At 36.2% G+C, this 26,986-nt stretch overlaps 2 protein-coding genes across 5 annotated transcripts in view; one reads left to right on the top strand and one right to left on the bottom strand.

The window, feature by feature from the left end:
* Positions 1-26,986, bottom strand: part of cdh22 (cadherin 22) — a 499,150-nt gene that overhangs the window by 385,293 nt on the left and 86,871 nt on the right. The gene's annotated exons all lie outside the window — the stretch shown is intronic.
* The window catches only part of LOC141386375 (uncharacterized), a 506,139-nt gene continuing 494,466 nt past the window's right edge, over positions 15,314-26,986 (top strand). The window contains exon 1 of the mRNA XM_073954774.1: positions 15,314-15,459. Within this exon, the coding sequence (XP_073810875.1) occupies positions 15,441-15,459 (19 nt within the window). The 5' untranslated portion in view covers positions 15,314-15,440. The remainder of the gene's footprint in view (positions 15,460-26,986) is intronic.

The raw sequence follows: 26,986 nt of genomic DNA on the forward strand, positions 1-26,986 counted from the left end.
TGTATATATACATATATGGGGGGGTAATAAATCAGGAGGGCTAATAATTTAACTGTATATGGGGAATCTTTCTCACTGGTCTGGATTAAATGAGGCAGAACACAAAGACTCGCCGTCCATATTTGCAGCGCAAACACGCTGAGAGACGCTGCAGTGTTTGATGAGATCCTGACACCAAACCATCCCTAAAAATAGCCCTAATGGTGCCGACATGATTTAAAAAATCATTTTGGGGTAAGAAATGAAGGAACTACCACAGTTAGGTTTGGACACTCGAGAGCGGCTGCCCATCTTAATGCGTTCTTATTGACGTTATTGATTTCTCATTTGGTGAGGCTCTTCTGTGCTTTGTGGACTATTCGGTCATTATGGGAAAGATGCAATGACGCAGAAAGGCCGGTGCGCAGAGTCACAGCATGGACTGGAGATGTCTGTGTTTGCATGCTTTCTGCTTCAGGCTGCTTATTTAATGAAAACATACTGGTTTATACAATCGAGGAAAATAATGCTCTGTAGACCCTTGACACATTTCCGTATTTCTCAGTAGCTAAAGTATGGGAGCGAAATGAATGGGAGAATACAACAAATCCTTTTTTGCTTAAATAATGAAAGAAAAAGTCCACAATAGTGTTATCAAGACCTTCAGAAAAATGAAAACAATAAAGTGAGGCTGATGACGGAAGCCAGAGGAGAGAATAACGTCAAGTTTACTGTCATGCCCTTTCTACGCTGCATTAGAAACCCCTTGCACAATCGGTTATTCATTTTATTTATTTATTTATTTTTTGTCATTTGAAGCAAAGATGATATACTACATACATTAATACATATAAATATACATGTGTTTTTGTTTTGTATTTTAAATATGAAAAACTTCTGAGGATTTAAGATGCTGATGACCGTTAAACACATCATAACAGGCTTGTGAAAAGGGTCCATATTGGCTAAAGAGGTTTTATTCATTTAAAGAGGTTTTATTCATTTAAAGAGGTTTTATTCATTTAATGAGGTTTTATTCATTTACACTCAACATTTTTTATTGTTGCTGCTTTTTCAAACTAGCTATTCAGAATAAGCTGAAACAACACAACTCTTTTTTACAATTACAATTTTTGTAGAAATGTAATTGCTTTATGTTCAATCTAATCATTTTTCCAGGAATCTCCCTGTTGGGATTAATAAAAAATCTCTTAATTTAGGGAATCATCACGGTCAAAATGACTGTATAGAAAGTTTTACATTCAGCCTAATTTTAAGATTTTACATACAAAGCATGAAATAAAAGTTATTTATTAATATTGCACACATTTTTTTAAAATAAATATAAATTAATTAGTTTGATAGTTATTTGATAGAAATTCCTCACCATGTACTCAAGTAGTAATACACTATAATGAATTTCTTCGGTCTATTGTAAGCAATATATATTAGGGATGCAACAATACACTTAGCTCGCACGGTTCAATACATACCTCGGTTTTTCAACACGGTTTTCGGTTCGGTTTGGTTTTCATGGCTTGACACGGTTTTTTTTTTTTTGTTTGTTTTTTTGCAATAAGAACAGTAAGAGGTTAAAGCCTGGTTTATACTTCTGCGTCAAGTGACCGGCGTAACTCATGGCGCAGGCAACGCACGCAGCTGTGCATTTATACTTCTGAGCACTGTTTCTGTTGGTCTGCATTAACACTTCTGAAACGTTAGTTGGCAGTGAGGTGTAAATGTTCCTCTGTGTCGAGTTTCTTCTCTGCTGTTTTGCTTTTCCTGAACACTTCCTGGATGTACAAGTGGCTCAAACTCGCTCATTTTGAGGCAGGAACTGGCGGATGTGCAACAACTTTAACTATGAGGCAAACACAAAACAAAACTTTCCACACTTGTAAACAATCGCTCCATTGGGCTCGCGTCCAGCTCACGCCATTGGCGTGGCTCTCAGTCCCGCCCAGACTTGTCAGCGCTACCAAGCTGACCAATCACACAGCTTGCGCTATGCATCGTTACGACGTGTAGTTACAATTTTTGAGAGGTGCACGTCAACCACGCCGACGGCCACGGCGAAGGGCTATGCATCAGCGCCGTAGCATACGCCGGCGTTTGACGCAGAAGTATAAATCAGCCTTAAAGAGATGCAGTTTCAGAAAGTATTGGTTTATACAATCGAGAAATAATGCTCTGTATTGGCTAGAGCCGGTTTATTTATTTATCCATTATTTTTTCAGGAAAAACACTTAACATTTATTTTTTATTTTTGCTGCATGTTCAAACTACTTATTAAAAATGAGCTGAAACAACACAATTCTGGAGATTCTTTTGAGAGAAATGTATTTGTTTAATGTTTAATCTACTTATTTTTACAGGAATCTCCCTGTTGGGATTAACAAACATCTCTTCCTTTAGGGAATCATGGCCAAGATGACTGTATAGAAATGTTCCATATTTAGCCTAATTTTAAGATTTGACATACAAACCATTAAAACAAAAGTTATATATTATATATCACACACTTTTTTTAAGTAAATATGAATTAATTAGTTTAATAGTTATTTAAAAGAAATGCAACACCATTTACTCAAGTGGTAATACACTATAATTAATGTCTTAATAATCAATATAATTAATTAATTATCTTTATTATTAATATTAGGCGACGCAGTGGCGCAATAGGTAGTGCTGTCGCCTCACAGCAAGAAGGTTGCTGGGTCGCTGGTTCGCACCTCAGCTCAGTTGGCGTTTCTGTGTGGAGTTTGCATGTTCTCCCTGCGTTCGCGTGGGTTTCCTCCGGGTACTCCGGTTTCCCCCACAGTCCATAGACATGCGGTACAGGTGAATTGGGTAGGCTAAATTGTCCGTAGTTTAGTGTATGAGTGTGTGTGTGATGTTGGTTGCTGCTGGAAGGGCATCTGCTGCGTAAAAACGTGCTGGATAAGTTGGCGGTTCATTCCACTGTGGCGACCCCAGATTAATAAAGGGACTAAGCCGACAAGAAAATGAATGAAGGAATTATTATTATTATTATTATTATTAATGTTGTTATTATTATTTCAGCTGAAAGGGCATCCACTGCATGAATTATATGCTGAAATAATTGGCGGTTCATTCCACTGTGGCGACCCCAGATGAATGAATGCTCTATACCAACAGCCCCAGTCTAAAGAGCATTAGTCAGATTGGTACCCTCTCCAGTCTCAAACCCTCAGCGCTAGTTAACGCAGAGCTGCATTGCATCAGTAGCTGAGGTTTTGACAGAGCTGCTCTCTCCATTACTCCAGAATGTCTCTCTGACCTGATCACTGAGGCTTAGAGTGCACTGTTTTCAGTCTTATTTTAAAGGTTCACAACACCGAAGAAGATGAAACAGAGCTAAAAGAATCTGAAAGAAAGAAAAACACACATGCGATGTCTCTTTAGTGCTGCGGGCGTTACTCAAAACACCACATTGATCTATAATGGCTTGTAATATAAATAAACAGGTCTCGGGTCAGTGATGAGTCACAGAGAGCATTTGCATTTATTAATTAATGCAGAGGAACAAATAATTAAATGCATCACAAATGTGACAAACCTATAATAGCCAAATAAATGACATCTTAGGAAAGCAATGAGAAAACTCTTCCATTAGGGGTTGTTTTTAAGGGATCCTCTCAATGATTTTAGGCTAGTTTGTAGCTGTATTTTTTTCATCTAACAAGCCTGCAGTATTTCGACTGAAATAGCTCAATTACAGCTGTTTGAAGGCATTTATCCCTAATAATCCATGAACAAACTGCACATTACCTCAAGGAAAAATCAACTAATGCATTTGTGCATATTCTGTAAGGTGTATAATCTTATAAATCTGGATGTTTCAGAGTGATTGTGGAGATCTGCACCACACGTATAGACCATTTTGAGGGACGTAAACAAAAACAATGATTCCAATGTATGTCTTGTTATACATTTTTAATTTCTATAGCTTCCGAGAATCCAAAAAGAGCCATATATTGATAAATAATGCCATGATAGCTGTTTTAACATTAAGTTGTGACCTCTTGTTACAGTTATGAAATAGTTTGATAACAAGCAGGAGATATTCGTAGGCCAGTGACATTGCCACATTAAAAAAAGTATAAACAGTTGAAGTCAGAATTATTAGCCCCCTTTGAATTTTTTTCTTTTTTAAATATTTCCCCAATGATGTTTAACGGAGCAAGGAAATTTTCACAGTATGTCTGATAATATTTTTTTCTTCTGGAGAAATTCTTATTAATAATAAGTAGCCAAAAAGATCTTTAGCCTCCTTGGTAGAGCAACCGACTCCCATGCGGAAGGTTGCCGGTTCGATGCCAGCTTAAATCGGGTTAAGTGGTGTAGGACCGGCGGGGTTACATTGGTGCTGTGACCTGGATGGTAGTGAGGTTAAGGGGGGTGAGTGTAACGGAGGCCAGCTAGTGTGTGCTGTGCAGGTAAACCTGACTCCTCTGACTTCTAAAGGTGCTCTAGCGACAGATGCTAGAGGCCATCTTTAGCCTTCTTGGTAGAGCAACCGATTCCCATGCGGAAGATCGCCGGTTCCATACTAGCTCAGAGCGGGTTGAGTGGTGTAGGACCGGCGGGGTTACATTGGTGCCATGACCCGGATGGGAGTGAGGTTAAGGGGGGTGAGTGTAATGGAGGCCAGCTAGTGTGTGCTGTGCAGGTAAACCTCACTTCTCTGACCTCTAAAGGTGCTCTAGTGACAGACGCTGGAGGCCATGGTCTTTAGCCTCCTTGTTATAGCAACTGACTCACATGTGGAAGGTCACCGGTTCGATACCAGCTCGGAGAGGGAAGAGTGGGTTACCAGGGTTACATTTGGGCTGTGGGGGAAACCGGAGTACACTGAGAAAACCCTTGTGAACGCAGGGAGAACATGCAAAAACGCACACACAGAAACGCCAACTGACCTAGCCGAGGCTCGAACCAGCGACCTTCTTGCTGTAAGGCGACCACTTTTAACTCTTGTTACAGCTCATTTTTAAATAAATGGTTTGAACAAACAGAAAACATCATTCATTTAGTAAGTGCTGTGCAGGTAAACCTCACTCCTCTGGCATCTAAAGGTGCTCTAGTGACAGACGCTGGAGGCCATGGTCTTTAGCCTCCTTGTTAGAGCAACTGACTCACATGTGGAAAGTTCGATACCAGCTCGGAGAGGGAAGAGTGGGTTACCAGGGTTACATTTGGGCTGTGAGGGAAACCGGAGTACACAGAGAAAACCCATGTTAACGCAGGGAGAACATGCAAACTCCACACAGAAATGCCAACTGACCCAGACGAGGCGAACCAGCGACCTTCTTGCTGTGAGGCAACAACACTACCCACTGCACCACTGCATCGCCCATGTCTTGTTTCAGCTCATTTTTAAATAAATGGTTTGAACAAACGGAAAACATCATTCATTTGACGTGTTTAAGTTTTATCTGAGTTTTGTGACTGCCATCATCTTCTAAAATCAGGACTAAAACTGCCAGACTGTATGAGAATAATACATCAAATAAATGTGTGCAGAGTTAATCGTATCATGTTGGGATGTTTGTGAGTTGGCCATTGATCTGCAAAACCTGAATCATGCGTACCAGCTAATGAAATAAACAACAAAGTGTCCTGATGTGTACTTCTCACAGTCACACGGCAAATAAAAGAGAAGAACAACATATCATTACACTTGACTAGAACACTCTCCCAAAGATAAACTAAGACTACAACTGAGACAAAGCAGATATCAAACTGAAACATCATGAAGGAACTCTATCGAGGTATGAAAGTGATTAAACGCTTCCTCTGAAATGACACTGATGTAACCCGGCTGGTCATACACAACCCAACCCACTCCGAGCTGGTATCGAACCAGCGACCTTCCACATGGGAGTCGGTTGCTCTACCAAGGAGGCTAAACACTAGCTGGCCTCCATTACACTGACACTAATATTACAAGTGCATTTTAGTTTCTTCCTGTATAATGCACAATTATTCGAAGAGAGAAACAAATAATATTCTGCTTTATTTATTTATTTATTTATTTATTTATTTATTTATTTATTTGATTGATTGATTGATTGATTGATTGATTGATTGATTGATTGATTGATTGATTGATTGATTGATTGATTGATTGATTGATTGATTGATTGATTGATTGCTTGATTGATTGATTGATTGATTGATTTGTTTGTTTGTTTGTTTGTTTGTTTGATTTTTGTTGAGGAAATGATTGAAGAGACCAAAATCTCTCTTTGCAGCAGCAGGAGCGAGCGTTGAGAGATATTTGTTAATCATGTTTCTTTGCTCTCATTGTGCACTTCCTCTGATGGAGTGTTTACCGCTTGCTTTTCAGAGACGGCAGCCAATAAAAGCTACGGCTGACAGTCTGCGGCGTGCGCTGAGATCATTTGATTCATTTCGCCTTTTTTTTTTTTTTTTTTTTACCCAAAGTGACATTTTTATTCCATCCGCTAGAATTTGGTTTTCCTTTTTGGCGACGCCTCACGCAACGCCAAGCGCTTTCAACCTTGTTTCTATTTACTCCTGCATTTTAACAGGAAATGACAGTAAAATGAAATGAATATGAAAATAAGCCGCGCTCTCAAATGACAACCTGCCAAAAAGTCGCAAACCTCCGCACACCACGGGATCCATTTTCAGCTAATGACAGCAGTCGGCACTTTTCTGAAACCCTGTTATAAAGATCAATTCAACTGCGGCGTACATATTTTGACTCCATCTCTCAAATCAATCCAAGGACATCATTTCATGTGCTTCAACATCCCTTTAGCTGAAAAAAAAACAGCAGCGGATCAAGGGGGTCTCTCGCCTTGCAGAGAATCAACAGGACATGCATTTGTTTGCTTTTAGAGTCGTTCGATTGCAAAAATAAAGGCACTACAGATGACACGACCACAGCCATTAGCCCAGACGAGACGCCACGGTCTATAAAAATAAATAAATAAATAAATAAATAAATAAATAAATAAATAAGAAAGCAGCGACGCTTTTTTGTTCATTTAGCCGACTGCTGTTCAGGCAAAATCCTGGATCTTGAATAGACATTTATAAGAGTTTCAAGAGTAGGTGGCTCACTGCACTGTTGCCTCACAGCAAGAAGGTTGCTGGTTTGAGTCCGGGGTGGGTCTGTGTGGAGTTTGCATGTTCTCCCCGTGTTTGTGTGGGTTTTCTCCGGGTGCTTCAGTTTCCCTCCCACAGTCCAAAAACATGCGCTATAGGGTAACTGTATACATTAAATTCATTGTATGAGTGTTAATGAGTGTGCATGGGTGTTTCCCAGTACTGGGTTGCAGTTGGAAGGGCATCCGCTGCATAAAACATGCTGGATAATTTGGTGGTTTATTCGGCTGTGGTGACCCCTGATTAATAAAGGGACTAAGCTGAAGAAAAATGAATGAATGAATTTCAAAACTAAAGTATAAACGTTTAACCCTCATAGGGAATTATTTATTTATTTACTTATTTATTTATTGATTGATTGATTTAGCTATTGATTCATTTATTCATTCATTCATTCATTCATTCATTTATTGATTTAGCTATTCATTCATTCATTGATTCATTGATTCATTGATTCATTCATTCATTCATTCATTCATTCATTCATTTATTTATTGATTTAGCTATTGATTCATTCATTCATTCATTCATTCATTCATGTATTTATTGATTGATTGATTGAGTTAGCTATTTATTTATTTATTTATTTATTTATATATTTGGCTTTTGAATCATTCATTCATTCATTCATTCATTCATTCATTCATTTATTCATTCATTTATTGATTTAGCTATTCATTCATTCATTCATTCATTTATTCATTCATTCATTCATTTATTTATTGATTTAGCTATTGATTCATTCATTCATTCATGTATTTATTTATTGATTGATTGATTGAGTTAGCTATTGATTCATTTATTTATTTATTTATTTATTTATTTATTTATTTATTTATTTATTTATATATATATTTGGCTTTTGAATCATTCATTCATTCATTAATTTATTCATTGTTTATTTATTTATTTATTTATTTATTTATTTATTTATTAATTCATTTATTTAGATTTTGATGCATTCATTCATTCATTCATTCATTCATTCATTTATTTATTTATTCATTCATTCATTCATTCATTCATTCATTTATTTAACTTTTGATTTATTTATTTATTTTTTATTCATTTATTTAGCTTTTTATTCATTCATTCATTCATTCATTTATTTAGCTTTTTATTCATTCAATCATCCATGTATTTATTTATTTAAAATTGAGTCTCAGCCTACAGTATGACTGGAAACAAATAACAGAGATGGGAAGTAACGAAGTACAAATACTTTGTTACTGTACTTAAGTAATTTTTTCTGGTATCAGTACTTTACTCCACTACTTATTTTTCTGACAACTTTTTACTTTTACTCCTTACATCTTTACACAAACATCTGCACTTTCTACTTCTTCCATTTTTAAATTGTGCTTGTTACTTTCATTTTAATGTGTTTTGTGGTGCGACCTGTATTATTTCTTGTCATCGCATGCCTGCATGCTGTAGTGCGCAGCTTTTTTCAACCTCTGATCACACACTGTAAGTAGGCTTGTTTATTAAGCTTACCATGGTAACGGCAAGAATGGGGAATATGGATGAGACAGAGAATCAGCGATGTAAACATAACTAATGTCACGTTTATGCCAGGTAATAGCCTAAGATGCATTTTGGTTGACCAGATCACAGGTAAACGAGACACATTCCTGTTCAGATCTGGCATTTAAATGGGTTAAATTCTCTTGTCCACCTCTAACCGTGGTGTACGGTACTTCTCTAATCTTTCAATCTAATACCGCAAAAAATAAATAAATAAATTAACAGGTAGTTAAACTAAAACAGGTTGCGATAATGAATACTTTTTACTTAAGTACATATTTCAGGCTTTCAAGGATGTGTGTACTTTTGCCATCTCTGACAAATAATAATTCACAGAATAATTCATCAGGTTTTTTGTTTGTTTGTTTGTTTGTTTGTTTGTTTTGTAATTGACTATATATCTGCAGAATAAATTGGCTCATTGAACTAAACTGAATCAACAAAGAACTGACTCAAGTGGTGTTCTGAAGAGCTGCTTTACAGCTGTATTGAATTTGTTTCCTAATTTGCTCGTTTCACAACTGTTACTGAACTGAATTAACAACGGTACCGTTCACTTTAGCAGCAAAATTAGTTTTACAATTGACAAATTTAACAAATTACATGTTTTATTGATTTGTTTGTGTTGTGAGAAGATGCAGCGCGCTTTCGTAATTTGTTTCAAGGGTTCACACTTGGATATTGCTTGACACTAATAACAGGTTTGACATTCTGTCATGGGAGAGAACCCTAAGCTCAAGAGCTCCCCCTGGTAAAGTGAGAAAAAAGAGGACATGGGGTCGTAGGGGGGAATCTTCCAAAACTAAGATAAGGTAGAAGCAAATTCGGTCTATTTATTGTAAGTTTGAATCAATCTGATTGAAATCAGATTACAGAAATTTACCAGAAATTTAAATGTAAGCAAATTTCTGCAATTTAATATGCGCTATTTTACTGTATATTTCTGTAATTTAACAATTTAACCCCGGCTGCTCTAAATAAAACATAAAATTATAGATTTTTTTTAACAGGGTAGTTTGTAAAACTTCACTTGTGCTGTGAGAAATTTCCGCAAGTATCATTAATTTGTTTGTGTTGTGAGAAAACGCTGCATGTTTCATTAATTTGTTTACATTATATGAAAATGCAGGGTGTTTTATTCATTTGTTTGCTTTGTGAGTATTTGCAACACTTGTTCTGTCAAACGTGTAAAGATTTTTGCTCAATTTGCTGTCTTTGTAACTGCATATGTGTGTGTGTGTGTGTGTGTGTGTGTTTGTTTTTTGTTTTTTTTGCAGCACATTAAGGTCTCTCGGCCTCCATAGTTTCCTCTTAAAATGTATTTTAAGCAAAGTCCCTTAAAAAGCAAGTCATTTTACTCAGTGGTCATCTATGAAATGCCTCTCGGGCAGTATGCTCAGGCATTCTGTCTGACTGGGGAAACAACAAATTCTCCTGTTTGCCAAGCTTATGATTACATTACATATTTGGAGTCACCAATAAAAGTAAACAATAGCTGTCTCATAAGCTTTGTGTCTAAATAAATCAAACAAAATTGGCATATTTTCAGGTTGCCTGAGCTAATGCACATGAACACTTGAAACGAACGAGATCACGACACCAACCAATAGCTGTCAGTAAACAATAGCTGTCTCATAACTGAATCAACAATAATACTATTCACTTTAGCAGTAAAATTAGTTTCACAATTGATAAATTTGACAACTAACATGTTTTATTGATTTGTTTGTGTTGTGAAAAGATGCAGCGCGCTTTCATTATTTGTTTCAAGGGTTCACACTTGGATATTGCTTGACACTATAATAACAAATTTGATATTCTGTCCCGGGAGAGAACCCTAAGCTCAGAGATAATTGAGCCCAGGGCTCCCGTCTGCTCAATAAGAACATAAGGGGGTCTCGATTAGGTAGGTCTCGAGAGCTCCTCCTGGTAAAGTGAGAAAAAGGAGGAGATGGGGTGGTAGGGGGGAATCTTCCAAAACATAAAATTATAGATTTTTTTTAACAGGGTAGTTTGTAAAACTTCACTTGTGCTGTGAGAAATTTCCGCAAGTATCATAAATTTGTTTGTGTTGTGGGAAAATGCTACATGTTTCATTAATTTGTTTACATTATATGAAAATGCAGGGTGTTTTATTCATTTGTTTGCTTTGTGAGAATTTGCAACACTTGTTCTGTCAAACGAGTAAAGGTCTTTGCTCAATTTGCTGTTTTTGTAACAGCATGTGTGTGTGGTTTTTTTGTTTTTTTTGCAGCACATTAAGCTCTCTCGGCCTCCATAGTTTCCTCTTAAAATGTATTTTAAGCAAAGTCCCTTAAAAAGCAAGTCATTTTACTCAGTGGTCATCTATGAAATGCCTCTTGGGCAGTATGCTCAGGCATTCTGTCTGACTGGGGAAACAACAAATTCTCCTGTTTGCCAAGCTTATGATTACATTACATATTTGGAGTCACCAATAAAAGTAAACAATAGCTGTATCATAAGCTTTGTTTCTAAATAAATCAAACAAAATTGGCATATTTTCAGGTTGCCTGAGCTAATGCACATGAACACTTGAAACGAACGAGATCACGACACCAACCAATAGCTGTCAGTAAACAATAGCTGTCTCATAACTGAATCAACAATAATACTATTCACTTTAGCAGTAAAATTAGTTTCACAATTGATAAATTTGACAACTAACATGTTTTATTGATTTGTTTGTGTTGTGAAAAGATGCAGCGCGCTTTCATTATTTGTTTCAAGGGTTCACACTTGGATATTGCTTGACACTAATAAACAAATTTGATATTCTGTCCCGGGAAAGAACCCTAAGCTCAGAGATAATTGAGCCCAGGGCTCCCGTCTGCTCAATAAGCACATAAGGGGGTCTCGATTAGGTAGGTCTCGAGAGCTCCTCCTGGTAAAGTGAGAAAAAGGAGGAGATGGGGTGGTAGGGGGGAATCTTCCAAAACATAAAATTATAGATATTTTTTTTAACAGGGTAGTTTGTAAAACTTCACTTGTGCTGTGAGAAATTTCCGCAAGTATCATAAATTTGTTTGTGTTGTGGGAAAATGCTACATGTTTCATTAATTTGTTTACATTATATGAAAATGCAGGGTGTTTTATTCATTTGTTTGCTTTGTGAGAATTTGCAACACTTGTTCTGTCAAACGAGTAAAGATCTTTGCTCAATTTGCTGTTTTTGTAACAGCATGTGTGTGTGGTTTTTTTGTTTTTTTTGCAGCACATTAAGCTCTCTCGGCCTCCATAGTTTCCTCTTAAAATGTATTTTAAGCAAAGTCCCTTAAAAAGCAAGTCATTTTACTCAGTGGTCATCTATGAAATGCCTCTTGGGCAGTATGCTCAGGTATTCTGTCTGACTGGGGAAACAACAGATTCTCCTGTTAACCAAGCTTATTAGTGTTTATCAAGATTACATTACATATTTGGAGTCACCAATAAAAGTAAACATTAGCTGTCTCATAAGCTTTGTTTCTAAATAAATCAAACAAAATTGGCATATTTTCAGGTTGCCTGAGCAAATGCGCATGAACACTTGAAAGGAACGAGATCACGACACCAACCTTATTTATGACCATTCTACACATTATCATCGACTCTTTGTTTACAAGTTCAAAGGCCGTTCGAGTAGTTTCTTTCTGTCATGTGATGTGCGTTTGACAGATTAGGCTGTACCTCGCATTTGTTTCATACAGATTACAAAACCAGAAAACATTTGTTTTCAAGTGTAGTTGCTTCATTTAAAAGTAGAGATTTCAAGCTTTATGAGGATATATTTCTTATGTCTGTGAAGCAAGTATCCACTGAGATTGACCACCAAACTGTTGTAAAAGCACACGTCTAGACCAAGCTTCTCCACGAGAGAAACGTCACTTTATATTGATCGATGATTGGCTACTGTACTAGTAGGCGGGGCTTCATTTGCCATATTGACTGTTGCCCATTCACACAGGCTTCAGAGTTAACGCTTGACAGAGGGCGTGTCCGAAGTTGGGGCTGACACGATCATCATAGCAGCGTCAGCCAATGAAATTCAGTCAGCAACAGGCCACTGTCTAGCTGGTGAATTTGCATACAGCGATCTGATTGGCTGACGCTTACGTCAGCGCTTGAAATGTTGAGCTAGTCCCAACTTCTGCAGCAAACAACGCCTCTGAAACGGCACAGACGGATCCACAATGCAGTTCGGCAACGCCTGACGTCACCCATTCAAAGTGAATGGGAAGCGTTGACGCTGACGCCCCGTGTGAATAGGGCGTTACACCTTTCCCCATTCAAAACTATACAAGTGACACATCTTGTATACAGACTTTGCTTTAAGTTATCCAGGCAAGCAGCATCAAATCTTTAAATAAAGAAAAACAACACAAATAATGGCTTTAAATACAGGTCAGACTGCAGTTCTTGACCAAATGCACAAGTTTAAACAGACTAAACAAGATTTAATCATGATAAACGTCACATTTTATCAATGCAGCTGCAACACGCATAGGATAACATCAAACTTTCAGACATTTTTTTTGTAAACATATGGCAACGGCGCACAGGTTTCACCATTTACTAAAGCAATCCATCAGAGTTAGTCGAAGACACAACCGCTATCATAAAGAAAATCTACAAGGATACTATGACATTTTCAGCCCGTTATTCCTGTGGCCTTTCGCCACTTTTAAAATGGTACAATATAAGGGAAAGGTGGCAAATGCACGAGAGATGAATTAATAAAGGTTATTTCTTCAAGTAATTAGATCTCTGGGATTCATTTTTTTAGTTAGCCCAGACAAAACTGCTTCGTCTCGGGCTGAAATGAGATCCAGTTTAAGCCTCAGATGTTCTGCAATAAACATTTTGGATGAATTCATTAAAAGGCGCATTGGCACTGCAGGGCTCAAGTGTCTCCATGGAGAATGTGTTTCCCCGTGAGAGGTGACCTGTTTTGTTTTTAGCTGTCAGCTGCAACCTGTCTTGGGTTCGTACGCACAAACACACTCAGACACACACACTCGTCGTATCACACACGCACTTTAAACCCCGGCACACAATCAACTTTCAAGTCCTGTCATCTGCTCTGCTTGCCTCCAACCTGAACTCAACCTGAAGACAACAGATGAGCCGTGACACCGATATAATGCTCAAAACGCTCTATTCACAGAAGATCATTTCAATATCAAAGAATAAACATATATGAAAAAAAAATCTGCAGTTCAGAATGCCTACAGGTCAAAGATATCTTTTATGCCAGCATCAAACAAAATGTACAAAAGTGCTTCATATATAACGTCAAAATATGGGTGAAATATAGCAATCTGTGTTTATTTTCACTCCATTTGCTGAAGATCATGTCAATATTAAACAGCAAACATGTATGATTGCGGACAAATATATTTAGAAGTTCAGAAGGTCTACAGGTTAAAGATATCTTATATGTCGGCATTAAACAAAATGTTCAAAAGTGGTAAATATATTGTCGAAATAAGGGTGAAATACTGTTTCACTAGCATTCAATGTAACTCTTTCTCTGCCATTAAGGATTTTTAAGGCAACCTGTATTTATTTTTGTAAGCTTGAAGACAACAGATGAGCCACGACACCGGTATAATGCTCAAATCGCTAAATTAGCAAAAGATCATTTCAATATCAAACAATAAACATATATATATATATATATATATATATATATATATATATATATATATATATATATATATATATATATATATTTATATATTTATTTATTTATTTATTTATTTATTTATTTATACAACAGTTCTGTCTGGTTCCCAAATCTGATTGGCTGATAGCCGTGCGATATTCTGCAATATCAGAACTCCTACAGCCTCCTTACCCCGCCAACATACAGCCAGCAAAAAGCAGACACTACAGATCTACAGTTTAAAAGATGCTTGCTCAACTGTTTAACTGTCAGCTTATGACTTGAATCTGGAAGAAAGTAGTTCCTCATACAAAAGGGTTTTTGAGACTCCCCATGTTTGATTTTGTTTTTATATACACAATTATGCCGTCAAACTGTTGTATAAACGCAATATCACACTCGCAGCAGTGCGATATGGCTATATTTCGGCACTGGTGGGGGCACTAAGGCACTCTGCCTGAGGCTTCGTGCCAACGCACGCCTCCCACCAGTGCCGATATACAGCCATATCGCACTGCTACTAGTGTGATATTGCTTATATATATACATATACATACATACATACATATATATATATATATATATATATATATATATATATATATATATATATATATATATATATATATATATATATATATATATATACAGTATACATTCAGCACTGAAGCTAAATCTGGAGCTTATCTAAGAAAATAACTTACGATAGCAGTCCAAAAAGTACAATAGTACAGCCAAATTTATATATAATAGAAAAAATATTAAACACAAACTTCAAAATGAAGAGGAAAAATTTTGTTACAATTTATTCCATTCCATATTCCATACAATTTATTCCATATAGTTACAAGTTACTCCATACTTAAAATAATACTGCCTACAACTATGTGTACACCTATTAATTGTACATATCGCTGTCAACACTGCCAATTTTACATTTTCCTGTTTTTTTTTTTGGGAGTATGCTGTTGTGTTTTGTTGTATTTTGCACTGTCTGTATTTTGCACTGTTTGCATTTTGCACTGTCATTGTATTTGCACTGTCTGTATTTTGCACTGTCGTTGTATTTTGCACTGTCGTTATATTTTGCACTGTCATTGTATTTTGCACTGTCATGTATTTGCACTGTCGTTGTATTTTGCACTGGAGTCAGCACCTAAGCTTTTCACTCATCACAGCACACGTGCTGCTGATGATGTGACAATAAAAGTGATTTGATTGGATTTATTGCTTAAAGTGCTTCATTCGCAAAAGATCCTTTCAATATCAAAGAATAAACGTATATAACTTATATTGTGAGTGGAAAAAGATATGTAAGAGATTCAGAAAGCCTATAAGACAAAGAGATATTTTATGTCGGCATCAAACAAAATGTACAAAAGTGCTTTACATAATGTCAAAATATGGGTGAAATATAGTTCCACCAGAATACAACGTAACTACATCCCCACCATCGATAATTTTTCTTCCAATGAATACAAACAAAATGTACAACAGGGCTTTTATTTAATCCACCAGAATCCAACTTAACTCTCCCCACCATTGAGGACTTTTTTTTTTTATGGCAATCTGTGCCAGAAAAAAAACTTGAAGACAACAGATGAGCCACAACACCGATATAATGCTCAAATTGCTTCATTCAAGATCATTTCAATATCAAACAATAAACTTACATGATTGTGGAAATAATACAGTAACACTTTACAATAAGGTTCTTTAGTTAATGCATTTACTAACATGAATTAATCATGAACAACACATGTACAACATTTATTAATCATAATTGAACATTTATTAATGCATTATTAACATTAAAGTCCATGCTAGTTAACATTAGTTAATGCACCATGAGTTAACATGAACTAACAATGAACTACTGTATTTTCATTAACTAATGTTAACTAATATGAACAAATACAGTAGTAAATGTATTGTTCATTGTTTGTTCATGTTAGTAAATGCATTAATTAACATTAACTAATGAACCTCATTGTAAAGTGTTACCAGTGCTGTATATATAATGTTGGAATATGTTTGAAATGTTCCACCAGAATCCAACTTAACTCTTTCCCCACCATTGATGATTTTTTTTTTGTCATGGCAATCTGTGTTTATCAAGCTAAACTTGAAGACAACAGATGAGCCACAACACCGATATAATGCTCAAATTGCTTAATTCGCCAAAGATCATTTCCATATCAAACGATGAACATGTATGATGGTGGATAAATATATCCGAATGCCTACAGGACAAAGACATATTTTATGTCGGCATCAAACAAAATGTACAAATAGGTTTTTATATAATGTTGGAATATGGGTTAAATAATGTTCCAAATTCATTCAACTCATCTCTTTCCCCACCATTGATGATTCTTTTGATGGAATCTGTGTTTATTACTCTGAGCTTAAAGACAACAGATGAGCAACTGCACCGATATAATGCTCAAATCGCTTTATTCGCAAAAGATCATTTCAAAATAAAAGTATATGATTCTGGAATATATATATATATATATATATATATATATATATATAGTTGCTATCAGAATTGTTAAACCCGTGTGAAATTTTAAATATTTCCCAAATGATGTTTAACAGAGCAAAGAAATTTTCACAGTATGTCTGATAATATTTTTTCTTCTGGAGAAAGTCTTATTTGTTTTAATTCGGCTAGTATAAAAGCAGTTTTATATTTCTTTAAAAACATTTTAAGGTCAAACTTATTAGCCCTTTAAGCTATAATTCTTCGATAATCTACAGAACAAACCATCGATATACAATAACTTGCCTAATTACCCTAACCTGCCTAGTTAACATCATTAACCTAGTAAAGCCTTTAAATATCACTTTGAGCTGTATAAAAGTGTCTTGAAAACTATCTAGTCAAATATTATTTACAAAGATAAAATAAATCAGTTATTAGAGATGAATTACTAAAACTATTATGTTTAGAAATGTGTTGAAAATATCTTCTTTCCATTAAACAGGGGGGCTAATAATTCTGAATTCAACTATATATATATATAGTGAATTCAGAATTATATATATATATATATATATATATTTTTTTTTTTTTTTTTTCCTCAAACATTTACTTTTATATTATATTATATTTATAATATTAATATATTAATATTAAAAAAATATTTTTCCGGTACAGAATCAAACCAATCATTACCAATTCACAATAATATGGTTGATCCTGAAGAACCGATTCTTCAATGTTTTTGTCTCCAGACTTATTCACTTCCATTGATTTTTAGATGATTGATTTTGCAAACTGATATTTTCTACTTTTATTATTCTACTTTTTCTGTACACTACCTGTCAATCCTAGTTATAAGAGCAACAAATAATGACTCGACTTCTAGTTGATCATTTGGAAAAGTGGCAGATGAATCATCTGAATTGCATCCCAATCATCACAAATACTGCAGAAGACCTACTGGAACCCACAAAGTTTAGTGAAGGAAAAACATGGTTTGGAGTTAAATTCAGTATGGAGGAGTGCGAGAGATCTGCAGAGTGGACGGCAACATCAACAGCCTGAGGTATCAAGACATTTGTGCTGCCCATTACATTACAAACCACAGGAGAGGGACAATTCTCCAGCAGGATAGCGCTCCTGCTCATACTTCAGCCTCCACATCAAAGCTCCTGAAAGCAAAGACGGTCAAGATGCTCCAGGATTGGCCAGCCCAGTCACAAGACATGAACATTATTGAGCATGTCTGGGGTAAGATGAAGAAGGAGGCATTGAGGATGAATCCAAAGAATGCTGATGAACTCCTGCAAGAAGGTTTTCTTCTTCATTCCAGATGACTTTATTAATCAGTGATTTGAGTCATGTCAGAGATGTATGGATGCAGTCCTCCAAGCTCATGATGGAGTCAGACACAATATTCATTCTAGCCCCTTTCACACATACAGACCTTTCCGGAAAATTACCGGCAATTTTCCGGAAAGGTTGTATGTGTGAACAGGTCCTTTTTGAAAATACCGGTAAATTCGTTCTGGCTATTTTCCGGAAAGAGAAGTTATAACATTACCGGCAATTTGCCGGAATGCTGCGCTGTGTGAACGCAGAAGGAATATTTCCGGAATAAGCGCGTGCACGTCTAGAACGTGCTGACGTAAGACTTCTGCTTTAGCCAATCACAACAGTCAGACGCATTTACGTCCGCGCGGTTTGTGAGAATAAAAGCCTTTGAATATTTTTCCATACGCATTTAGCTGCTAGAAGTTAGTCAGATAACGTTTATATGTTCTCCTTAATGCCAACTGTGCAAATAATCATCGATAAGATGCTTATGATAAGCCGTTGTTTGTTTACCTTCAAGCTTTGCGTGTGCCCATGAAACAGCCTGTGAGCGGCAGCACACGCACATATTATGAACATCTCGACATGCGAATATGATCCTGTGAAAGTTGTTTACAATATTGATCATCAAAAGAGTTTGTAATTTAGTCAAATGTTTACAAATACAAGTGCAGCCGTTTAAAGCTCATTTGTGGTGAATGATGTCAGAATTTACCGGTATTTTGGAATGGATGTGTGAATGCTCTTTTCCGGAAAATTTCCGTAACGTCCTCGCCTGTGTGAACAGCGCTTTTTTGAACATACCGGTAAAGTCGTTCCGTAAATTTTCCGGATATTTTCCGGTATCACTGTGTGAAAGGGGCTTCTGTCTCCACTGCAGCAGGACTTTATATTCTATACTGGACATTATTTCTGTTCAGTGATGAGGCTTTTGTCTAAGCAAAGTCAGACCTTACTGCTAATTAAATCATTAAAAATCAAGGCATGATCATATTTTATTGTGGTAAAATAAGCGTCATCTAGAGGTCTTATTAGAAGTTATTATTTGTTGTTCCCAAAACAAGACTTTTGTCAGGTAATGTATAGTCATGAACACACTTGTTGGTAGACCATGTAGTTTATTTTCTCTAGTAATTTCTCCCAAATGAAACTTAATCAGGAGTTCTAAAACAATTACAAAAACGAGTGCAAAATAAGGTCAATACAAACCTTAAATTTTACACCTAAACCCAACCCATCTAGGAAACAATCAGCATTTTTTCATTTTCAAAATGCATTATTCTCTTTGATTTAAAAGCATGTTCACCCATGAGGACCTCAATTTTGGTCCCCATGAGTCTGTGTGTACCCAAGTTTAAGTCCCCACCGGGATATAAAAACTAGTACACACACTTATGTGTATTTGATCAGTATGCACATTCCCTTTCCCAGCAGAATGTCCATGCAGCACATGTGCACACACACACACACACACGCGCCGGAGGAATTGCCCAGTTATCCACTCTTGACAGACCAGTAACAACAGGCCTCGCTGGTATTGATCGCACTCTCCATAGACTCTCTCTCTCTTTCCCATCACTCAGCAATTAACACAAGCAGACCTGACCATGCATTCATTAACACGGACACCTCCTGACGCAGCCCTGTTTACTCGGAGCTGGACTCTCAAATTATCAATCAGAAAAGCTGAAATTGCATGTCCCCTACCTGGCACTGCAAACACAAAGTAGAGTTAATATCATAGACTTCCCTCCATTCATCTCCCATAATCCCCTTCTCTGCTGGCTCTGCCCCCTGTAATTACACTCTGAGATTGATATTTGCCCTGATGGTGGAATGGATATGCATCTTCGCAGAGACTTTGAAAGACAGAAATGATGACGAACCGAGCAGGAGGTCTGTCTGTTTAACTGCACGCTGATTAATTACAGCTGCTATTGGAAACTGATAATCAATACTGTACGTCTTCATAATAAAGCACATGTTCAATCAATTACTGGAGGTTTCTACAATAAACACAGTGGGTTAAATAGTCGCCTGTTAACAATAGTAGCTATAAAAGTGCATTTAAAGTACAAATATTATCTTTAATTTTTTCTTTAGTTTGACTACAAAAAAAAAAAAATTTGCTAAGGGTCATTATTTTAGTTTATTTTTGTGTATTTTATTATTCTATTGTCTACAAAACAAACCTCTGTTGTCCAATGACTTGCCAAGATAGCCTAATTAATTAGGTTCAGCCTTTATTTTGCACTTTGAGCTGAATACTAGTATCTTGCTGAATAAACAGTAAAATATTTTTAGAATTGTGTTATTAAATCTGTTATGTTTAAAAATATGCTGAAAAAAAAATCTCTGTTAATGAGAGATTGGGAAATATTTACAAAAGAATTTAAATTTTACAATAGAGCTAGTAATTCACACACACACACACACACACACACACAATTATATTATAGAAATAAAAAGAAGAAATAGATATGCATGAATGTATATATATATATATATATATATATATATATATATATATATATATATATATATATATATATATATATATATATATGAATATATATATATATGTGTGTGTGTGTGTGTGTGTGTGTGTGTGTGTAAGTAAGAATTATTAGCCCCTTTCAATTTTTTTCTTCTTTTAAAAATATTTCCCAAATGATGTTTTAACAAAGTTATAGGAAATTTTCACAGTATGTCTGATCATATTTTTTCTTCTGGAAAAAGTTTAATTGTTTTAATTAGGCTAGAATAAAAACAGTTTTTAATTTTTAAAACACCATTTTAGGGACAAAATTATTATAGAAATAATAATTATTATAGAATAATTATTATAGAAATTTAAGCTAAAAATGTCCTCGATAATCTACAGAACAAACCATCGATATACAATAACTTGCCTAAATACTCTAACCTGCCTAGTTAACCTAATTAACCTAGATAAGCCTTTAAATGTAACTTTAAGCTGTATAGAAGTGTCTTAATAGAAGTGTATTAATTCATTCATTTTCTTGTCGTCTTAGTCCCTTTATTAATTCGGGGTCGCCACAGTGGAATGAACCGACAACTTATCCAGCAAGTTTTTACGCAGCTGATGCCCTTCCAGCCGCAACCCATCTCTGGGAAACATCCACACACACACTCATACACTACGGACAATTTAGCCTACCCAATTCACCTGTATCGCATGTCTTTGGACTGTGGGGGAAACCGGAGCACCTGGAGGAAACCCACGCGAAGGCAGGGAGAACATGCAAACTCCACACAGAAATGCTGAGAGGCGACAGCACTACCTACTGCGCCACTGCCTCGCTGTCTTGAAAAATATCTAGTCTAATATTATTTACTGTCATCATGGTAAAGATAAAATAAATCAGTTATTAGAAATGAGCTATTAAAATTATTATGTTTAGAAATGTGTTGAAAAAATCTGCTCTCCGTTAAACAGAAATTAGGGAAAAAATAAACAAGCAGTCTAATAATTCAGGGTGGGCTAAAAATTCTGACTTCAACTGTATATATATGGGTGTGTCTGTGTCTGTGTGTGTGTGTGTGTGTGTGTGTGTATAGTCCCTCTTGAACTGTGCCCCTCACTGACTCTTTTGCCCCCCTCCCCCTCCCCCCATACATCCCCCACTCTCCTCTTACTTAAACTCCTCACGATCACTGCACTGTTTAACATTTGCAAATTCAAAATTTTCACATATTCATTGCACTGATTCACTTATTTGAACTGTGCACACTCACTGTATATATACATCAGTAGTTATGTTTATCTATCTGCACACTTCTGATTAATAATAGTAATCTGTACATATATTCATTTATTGTAAATCTGTATATATATATATATATATATATATATATATATATATATATATATATGTATATATATATATATGTATATATATATATATGTGTATATGTATATATATATATATATATATATATATATATATATATATATATATGTATATATATATATATATGTATATATATATATATGTATATATATATATATATATATATATATATATATATATATATGTATATATATATATATATATATATATATATATGTATATATATATATATATATATATATATATATATATATATATATATATATATATATATATATATATATGCATATGTATGTATGTAATTTCAGCATTCCTTGCCTGCAGTTGTTCCAAATGACATTTATATATCTATTTTTTACATTTATATTTATGTTTACTTGCTTATTCATACAATAATTTTCTAAGAATAAATGTAGTGCATCTGTTGTTACAAATAACTTCATTGACATGTTTGCCTAATTTAATAAACACTTGCTGAATAAAAGCATGATCATATTAAGGCTAATCAACCAAATTTCATGAAAGCCAAACTTCTGTTTTGTTCTGTTGATATGTATTCAACTATTCACAGGCTTAAAAATAAGATGAAAATATGACCGGACTGTGCTGTGTTTCTATGGTTATCTCAGTGTAGCTGTCATCCTTTTTTTTTTCCTCCAGGTCTCCTCACAGGTCACATGACTGAAAACCATCAATTGAGTGTGTGCAGATAGTAGCATTAGCACTGAGTTTGTTTCTTGACATTTAAGTGCTCTCTCGCTTACGTTGTATAAGCAAAACAATACAAGAAAAAGGAATTAAAGTAAGACGTCAAGCTCCCCCAGAGAATATACTGCATGTATTTACAGTAGCGAGCTTGTCTGACTCAGGCGTACAGTGCAGATCAAAAGCTTCATTGAGTTTTTCTTAACGGCTCTGTCAAATGAAATCAATGAAGGAACAAGGGCTGTAACATTTATGAGTTGTAAAAACATGCCTTGTTCTCCGCAGACATCATGTTTCTGTAATTCTAAAAGACACAAATTCAGACTGTCAGGATCACAATGCAATGGAGAGGAGAAAAATTAGTAACATAACTTGTCTAGTTAACCTACTGTACTGTAGTTAATCCTTTTTTATTCAAATATATTCCAAATGATGCTTAAAAGAGCAAGGAATTTTCACAGTATTTCCTATAATATTTTTACTTCTGGAGAAAGTCTTATTTGTTTTATTTCGGCTAGAATAAAAGCAGCTTTAAATTTTTTTTAAACCATTTTAAGATCAATATTATTAGCCCTGCAATATATAGTATTTTCAAGAGGGCTAAAAATTCTGACTTCAGCTGCATGCAGACACATTTTTTCAGCATTCTTTCATGTTCAAGACAGTATTTTGATAGTTTTTACATCTGTATGTTTGCTTGTTTTTTCATACAATACTTCTAAGAATACATTTAGTCTGTTTTTGTCATGTTTAAAAGTTCTGTCAAATAAATCAGTGGAGGTTTCTAAAGCTGTAATGATTACGAGCTGTAATAACATCTCTTGTTCTCCGCAGACATCATGTTTCTGTAATTCTAAAAGACACAAATTCAGACTGTCAGGATCACAATGCAATGGAGAGGAGAAAAATTAGTAACATAACTTGTCTAGTTAACCTACTGTACTGTAGTTAATCCTTTTTTATTCAAATATATTCCAAATGATGCTTAAAAGAGCAAGGAATTTTCACAGTATTTCCTATAATATTTTTTCTTCTGGAGAAAGTCTTATTTGTTTTATTTCGGCTAGAATAAAAGCAGCTTTAAATTTTCTTTAAACCATTTTAAGATCAATATTATTAGCCCTGCAATATATAGTATTTTCAAGAGGGCTAAAAATTCTAACTTCAGCTGCATGCAGACACATTTTTTCAGCATTCTTTCATGTTCAAAACAGTATTTTAATAGTTTTAACATCTGTATGTTTGTTGTTTTTTCATACAATACTTCTAAGAATACATTTAGTGTGTTTTTGTCATGTTTAAAAGTTCTGTCAAATAAATCAGTGGAGGTTTCTAAAGCTGCAATGATTACGAGCTGTAATAACATCTCTTGTTCTCCGCAGACATCATGTTTCTGTAATTCTAAAAGACACAAATCCAGACTGTCAGGATCATAATGCAATTGAGCGGAGAAAACTAAATAACCTAACTTGGCTAGTTAACCTACTGTACTGTAGTTAATCCTTTTTTTCTTTTCAAACATTTCCTAAATTATACTTAACAGAGCAAGGAATTGTTTTACAGTATTTTCTATAATAGCTTTTGCTTCTGTGGAATTTTTTGTTATATTTTGGCTAGAATAAAAGCACTTTAACATGTTTAAACCATGTTAAGGTCAATGTTATTAGCCATCCTCAGCATTATACATTTTTTTTTTAATAATAAACTTCACACAGACACACATTTTTTCAGCATTCTTTCATGTTCAAAACAGTATTTTGATAGTTTTTACATCTGTATGTTTGCTTGTTTTTTCATACAATACTTCTAAGAATACATTTAGTGTGTTTTTGTCATGTTTAAAAGTTCTGTCAATTAAATCAGTGGAGGTTTCTAAAGCTGTAATGATTACGAGCTGTAATAACATCTCTTGTTCTCCGCAGACATCATGTTTCTGTAATCCTAAAAGACACAAATGCAGACTGTCAGGATCATAATGCAATTGAGGGGAGAAAACTAAGTAACCTATCTTGTCTAGTTAACCTACTGTACTGTAGTTAATCCTTTTCATCCTTTTTCAAATATTTCCCAAATTATAGTTAACAGAGCAATGCTTATTTTACAGTATTTTCTATAATATTTTTAAACTTCTGAAGAATTATTTGTTATATTTTGGCTAGAATAAAAGCACTTTAAAATGTTTGAGCCTGTTACGTGAGGTGAAAGCTGAAAAATGAGCGCGGATCCAAACGCATGTTTACTACAACCCGGGCTCATTGTGGAAACGTGTGGACGTTTCTGCGGACCGTGATTTACGTCCCGGGAGGTACGTATTCGAGCGTTTTTTTGTTTTCGCGGATCCGCGAGAGGCCCGCGCCCGCGCCGTTCTTGCGCGAAAAGCCACCGGATTGGGGAAAAAAAAAGAAAAAAAAAGCCCTCGTCTTCGATTTCGACCGCTTTTTCGGATCCCGCCACGTTCTCGCCCTCATTTTTCGGATTCTGTTTTTCGTCTCACCTGATTTCCGGAACCCGCTGTTCCCCGGACTCGATCCCGGTCGTCGTCCACCGCGGCCGGCTCCTCCTCTTCCTCCTCGTCCGGAGCCTCCGCTCTGCCGACGCAACGCTGTGAGCTAGGCGGACAAACTGATTGCGTCGGGAAAGTCTTCCACTCGGAGGCGAGCCGTTGGCCGGCGAGCGCGAAGAGGAGGGGCGGAGCGGCGCCACACCGCCCCGCAGCGTTCGCTGGAAAAAAACCAAACGCGCCCTTTACGTACCTCCGGCCACGTAAATCGCGGTCTCCAGAAACGTCCGCGGGGCTACGTTTCCAGAATGAGCTTGGGTTGGTTTATTAGGAATGCTCAGGCAAGCAACAATCAACACAGGAGCAAACAGATACAGACAATCCAGAGACGTGGCCATAAAACAGGCGGATGGTCAAAAGGCAGGCAGCAAGCAAGGTTAACAAACAAAACAAAGTAAGGTTAAAAACACAGCAAGAACTGTAAGAGAACTGTAACATTTATGAGTTGTAAAAACATGCCTTGTTCTCCGAGGACATCAGTAATTCTAAAAGACACAAATCCAGACTGTCAGGATCATAATGCGATGGAGGAGGGGGAAAAGCATTCATTGTGTGTAACAAGACTTGAGATTTAGGCAGAGCGGCTTTGTGCGGCGACCACAGCGAGCTGAATCATCAGGCCATTTCGCTGATTAGGCCTTCATCAAATCGCTGTTGCTTTCTGAGCGGAGGCGCCGATCCGTAACGTCCCACCAAAAAAAGCACGCTTTCTGATCCAGAGCACACCACACTGCCAAAACCAAGTCTTCAGGAGGAAACAAGAGAAGCGTTTCTGCTCCCGAGATTGCTCTCTGCTTTGAGTAGCAATTAATGCATTTTCTTGCTCAGTGGCTTGTCAAACACGTTCATCTCTGGCAGGGGTGAAAAGATGCAAGCTGGCGAGTGCACGAGAACTAAAAAAGGTGATACAGGAACACAATACAGCCACCGCGTCAAACCATCTGCATTTAGTTTGATTGATGTGCACCTCAGATCCACGAGTCGTTTAGCTCAAATTAGCCCACGAATCTGAACCGCAGAGTTCTCTCTGCAATTACATGAAGGCATAGCATCCCTAACTCCAGCTAACACGCTAATGAGGCATTATTAATGAGAACTAAAGCAGAAAATAAACCTGTAACTGTGCGATTATTTAGCCACTTGTTAGAATTGGCTTGGTGCAAATTGAGTTCTCGCGCCGTCTCTGGTGGAAAGGCTAGCGTAGCGTTTGCTAGCATCCCCTTTGGGCTTCTTAATTAGTTTAACTAGAGAGTGTGCTTTCCTCAACCGGATTCAACACGTGTAACAAAGCAGCCAGAACAACCGCAGACATTCATCTTCCACTATCTTTCTCAGAAAATTGCAACCCTGTACAGGTAGTCATGCTGTTTTTTGGAGCAGCTAATGACTGGTCTTAGCTACAAGAAGCTAGTTTTGTTCAAACACAGTTAGCGTCTTAGTGGGATTTGTAAGGAATGTCATACATCATTTCATAGCAGCACCTAAGGAAATGGTTAAAAAGCCAATGAAAAACATACACTTACACTCACCGGCCACTTTATTAGGTACACCTGCCCAACTGCTCGTTAGTGCGAATTTCTAATCAGCCAATCACATGGCAGCAACTCAACCCTGCTGAAAAATCCAGCTCAAACCAGCCTAGGCTGGTTGGCTGGTTTTAGCTGGTCGACCAGCCTGGTTTTAGAGGGGTTTTGGCC

Source organism: Danio rerio, chromosome 6, assembly GCF_049306965.1.
Source record: "Danio rerio strain Tuebingen ecotype United States chromosome 6, GRCz12tu, whole genome shotgun sequence".
Classification (NCBI taxonomy): domain Eukaryota; kingdom Metazoa; phylum Chordata; class Actinopteri; order Cypriniformes; family Danionidae; genus Danio; species Danio rerio.